This window comes from Sus scrofa, chromosome 4 (genome assembly GCF_054392235.1).
Source record: "Sus scrofa isolate SSC_HxYL_T2T_F1_AM1 chromosome 4, Sscrofa_HxYL_maternal_Yorkshire_Landrace_v2.0, whole genome shotgun sequence".
Taxonomy (NCBI): domain Eukaryota; kingdom Metazoa; phylum Chordata; class Mammalia; order Artiodactyla; family Suidae; genus Sus; species Sus scrofa.
The window spans coordinates 1,400,598-1,404,780 of NC_139386.1; the positions used below are offsets into that span (position 1 = coordinate 1,400,598).

At 61.1% G+C, this 4,183-nt stretch overlaps 1 protein-coding gene across 1 annotated transcript; it reads left to right on the plus strand.

Moving 5' to 3' along the window:
- Positions 1–2,342: 2,342 nt before the first annotated feature.
- On the plus strand, positions 2,343–3,971 carry LOC110260191 (lymphocyte antigen 6H). The gene is made up of 3 exons (XM_021088764.2): positions 2,343–2,663; positions 2,905–3,027; positions 3,352–3,971. Exons 1-3 carry the CDS (start codon positions 2,612–2,614, stop codon positions 3,579–3,581), a joined length of 405 nt encoding a protein of 134 aa, XP_020944423.1. The 5' UTR covers positions 2,343–2,611; the 3' UTR covers positions 3,582–3,971.
- The last annotated feature ends 212 nt before the right edge of the window (positions 3,972–4,183 follow it).

A 4,183-nucleotide genomic window follows, 5' to 3' on the forward strand; every position in this document is an offset into this window, starting at 1 on the left:
GCTGCGGCTCAGGGGTTCACGAAGCCGACTAGCATCCATGAGGATGCAGGTGCGATCCCTGGCCTCGCTCAGTGGGTTAAGGGTCTGGCATTGCCGTGAGCTGTGGTGTGGGTCGCAGATGTGGTTCAGATCCCGCCTTGCTGTGGCTGTGGCGTAGGCCGGCAGCTGTAGCTCTGATCGGACCCCTGGCCTGGGAACCTCCATATGCTGCAGGTGCAGCCCTAAAAGATAAAGACAAAAGACAAAACAAAACAAAACAAAACAAAAAACAACAAAACCCTCCATTTTGCTAAAGGGATCAACCCAAGAAGATATCACAGCAGTAAATACACGTACCCATCAGAGGAGCACCTAGAAACATAAAGCAAATATTAACAGACACAAAAGGAGAAACTAACATTAACACAGCGATAGTAGGGAAATTTAACACCGTGGAGCTTCCGGACAAAACACAGTCAGTACCCGCTCTGACACAGGGCTTCGCAATATTATTTTGGACACATCTCATCAAGCAAGGGAGACGGAAGTAAAAATAAAGGGGATGAAATCAAACTACAAACCTTTTGCATAGCGACGGAAACCGTCAACAGAAACGACAAGGCCACCTGCCGAACGGGGAAGATGTTTGCAAACGATATATCCCCAAAGGGGTTAGTGGCCAAAATACACAAAGAACTCAACATCAAAAAACAACTCAACATCAAAAGACAACCAGTCTGGGGGGCGTTCCCGTTGTGGCTCAGGGAGGGAAGAGCCTGGCTGGCATCCATGAGGACGTGGGGTTGATCCCTGACCTCGATCACATTTAATGAAACAGACACTGAGTCACAGACACGCCGAACAGACAGGGGGTGGCCCCAGGGGAGGGAGAGAAGTCGATCGAGGCACAAGCTTCCAGTCACGAGCTGAGAGTCGCAGGGACGAAGCGTTCAGCCCGGGCGAAGGAGAGTCGTAATTACACGTCGCCCGTGCACAGTGACGGGTGGCAGCCAGACGTGCTGTGACGGTCATCTGGGGACACATGCCAACGGCAGGCACATCACCACGCCATGTAACAGGAACTCATCCCGAGTCATAGGTCAATTATGCTTCAAAACCAACCAAACTCAGAGACAAAGAGAACAGGTTTCTCGTTACGGGAGGGGAGGGGAGGGGATTGAATGACCCTCGTTCAAAGGTGCCAACTTTCAGGGGTAAGTTAAAGAAGGGCTGGGCATGTAACCGACAACACGAGAAAGAGAATTCTCACTCCTGGGGGTTATCAACCAACGTTAAGAGCGTCAATCCTGAGTTCGCATCACAAGGGAAAAAAAGAGATCTTTTTTCCCGTTTCTTTCCTTTGGTGTCTGTGTGAGGCGTGGATGTTGCTGTGCTCTTCCTTCCATATGATGTCCGTAGGTCACATCCCTGTGCCGGGCGCCTGGCACCTGAGCGTGTCCAGGGCTGCACGTCCGGCGACGCCTCCAGAGAAACCAACACGCTCCATGCTGAGTTCTTGGTCCAGAGCCTGCCACCCGGCTCCCTGTCCGAACCTGAGCTCACAGCTCAACGCGTCGATGCGCCATCGCCAGGCCAGCCCCGGCCTCCACATCCTGCTTTCCCTGCTTGCTCTGGAACAACCCAGTGAGATCTCCGGGCACACCCCGGACCCGGGGAGGCCCTGCCCATGGGTCCCCCCTCTCTGCTCCCCGCCTGTTCCCACAAGCTGGCTGGTGGTGTGTCTCTGCGGCCCCCAGGCACACAGTAACCGCCGCCCCCCACCTCCCGGGACCTGGGGTATAACATACATCTTCCTTCCGAGGCTCTGCCTCGGCTTCCAACATTTCAGCGGCAGGAAGGACAGGCAGGTCTGCCCCAGAGAGAGTTCTGGAAACGGAGCCTGTGTGCCTCCCCCCTCACCGGCTCTGAGGGTGCCCCACCTCCTAGGAGATGGGCGGACAAGCACGGCCTCCTGCGTGGGCCTGGGGCAGCCCTGGGCGGCATCGTCACAGGCCCACTTTATTCACAGCAAGTGCAGGATGCTCTTGATCCAAATCCGTCACCGGGTGTGTGCCAACCACGGGCTTCGCTGGGAAGACAGGAAGCGCCCAGGGAGGCTGAGGACAAGGATTAGCCAGCAGGGGACAGCGATGCGGGGAGGCAGAGAGGCCTGGCATCCGCGTGTGGGGCGGGGGGGGGGGGTGGGCAGAGAAGGAGGGGGGCAGGAGAGAGCAGGGAGCTCCGTCCCGGCTTTCCCCCCCTCCAGGGTGCCTAAGGAAGAAAGAGGCTGGATTTCTGCCAATCGCTCCTTCCCACCCAGGGCTTGGCGACACTCACCCTGCAGGTCTGGAACTCAAGGTCCTGGGTGTGGGCTGACCAGTGAATGAGGGTGGAGGCAGGACAGGCCAGCCCAGCCCCGCAAGCCTCTGGGTGGGGCTCAGGGCCCCTGGGGGACATAATAGCGGCCCCTTGGGAAGTGGCTTCAGACGCTGGCTCTCTGAAAGGAGTCTGAAGCTGGTGGTGAGCGGGTGCAGAGGGTCAGCCAGGGAAGGCCAGGGTTTGGAGAGGGGAGGCAGGAGCCTGAGCCGGGTACGACACAGGGGCCCACGGACCCGCGCTGTCTCCAGGAGCCATGAAAGGCCCCTGGCTCGTCTTGCTGGTCGTGCTGCTCTGCTCAGAGCTTGGTGAGTGCCAGGGCAGCGGAGGGACCTGCCTGGGGGGCCACGGGCGGCAGTTCCCCTGTGAGTGTGAGCGCGTGGCGGGGAGGGGGGGCGGTCTGCCCTCCAGGACCTGAGAGGGTGGGAAGGGGCCACCCTTCTGAGGGGCCCAGCGGCCATCGCCCATGCAGCCGTGGTCCTGGTGAGTAGGGGTCAGAACTCTTCCCACCCTCTGTGTCCCTTGGGCCTGTGTCCCTTTCCGGCCTAGCCTGGAGCCTGTCGTGCTACATCTGTTCCGGCATCGACGACATCAGACATTGTCAGACCACCCAGTGCAACTGGGACTCTTCGATCTGCTTTAAGAGCAAGATGACCGTGGCCACGGCCAGTGGTGAGTTTCCAGCGCCCAGAGCGTGGGCGTGGGTTGAAGGGTCTCTGCTCTGAGGCTCCCTGTGCCTCTGGAAGGAGTGTGAAAGCAGCAGGGCCAAGGTCCGTGCCAGCCGGGGCGGGGGGGTAGACCTGTGCCCCTTCCTGGCCTGCCTCGGTGTCCCCATCTGTTCAGAGAGGGGCCAGCTCCTAGAAACCTCCTAGGGCGGGGGTCAGGGGCTTGGTGGGACCGGACAGGCTCCCAGCTTGGGAAGGGAGGGCCAGCACAGCTGGGGAGGGGAGTGCGGTCCGAGGCCCCGCCTCCAGGCACCTTCTCTGGTTCCCACAGGGAAGCGGGAGACCTACTTCATGAGCTGTGCCCCTTCCTGCCAGGCGGCTACCCAGATGATGCAGGAGCTGGCAGCCACGACAAACCCCAAGTCTGAAGTGCAGGATGTGACCTGCTGCCAAAATGACCTGTGCAACACCGCCGTGGCCCCGGCGGGGCGCAGCCTCTGGGCCCTGGCTGGGGGGCTCCTGTTCAGCCTGGGCCCCACCCTCCTCTGGGCCCTGCAGTGAGGACCCCCGTGACGAAGACTCAGAGGGGCAGGGGCCCTGTTCCCGAGCCTGGTCCCAGGGGGCAGTACCGCGGGCCCAGCTCAGCAGGCTCTTGCACACGCAGGTGCGCACACACGCACACACTCAGATGCATGTGTGCGCAGGACCTCCCCCCAGGCCCACTGCCACCCCTGGGCCCCCGCAGCCCACCCACCCGACCAGCCCAGCCGCCGGCACCCAGCGAGCCTGCACATTTGCAAAAACCATCAATCAACCACCCGACCGAGAAGCAGAGGCCACCGGGCCCTGGCTGGACCGGCCACTAGGAGGGCAGAGCCACAGCCCGCCTGGCCTGGGTCTGGCTACCTGTGCGCCAGCATCCTCTGCGGAAAATAAACCCCTTCCACATTCTCCTGTTCTCTGCAGGCTGTGCTTCGGGGGAGGCGGGGGCCTCTGCCAGCCGCGCAAAGGGAGACTTTGATTCAGCCTGGTTCTTGCTCGGCAGGCGAACGCTGATGGTGGGAGGCTGGGAGCAGGGGTGCCGCCCGGGCCCAGATCCGCACAGTGAGGCGGGGGCTCCCCTCCTGGCCCGGGACCCTTACTGCTCCGCGAGCTCCCTGAGC

Bases quoted from the DNA above. Each gene is read 5' to 3' on its own strand.
- LOC110260191 (XM_021088764.2), top strand. From the start codon at position 2,612: ATGAAAGGCCCCTGGCTCGTCTTGCTGGTCGTGCTGCTCTGCTCAGAG. The intron at 2,664-2,904 runs GTGAGTGCCAGG...TTTCCGGCCTAG, and splicing joins GCTGCTCTGCTCAGAGCTTG to CCTGGAGCCTGTCGTGCTAC. The intron at 3,028-3,351 runs GTGAGTTTCCAG...TGGTTCCCACAG, and splicing joins GACCGTGGCCACGGCCAGTG to GGAAGCGGGAGACCTACTTC.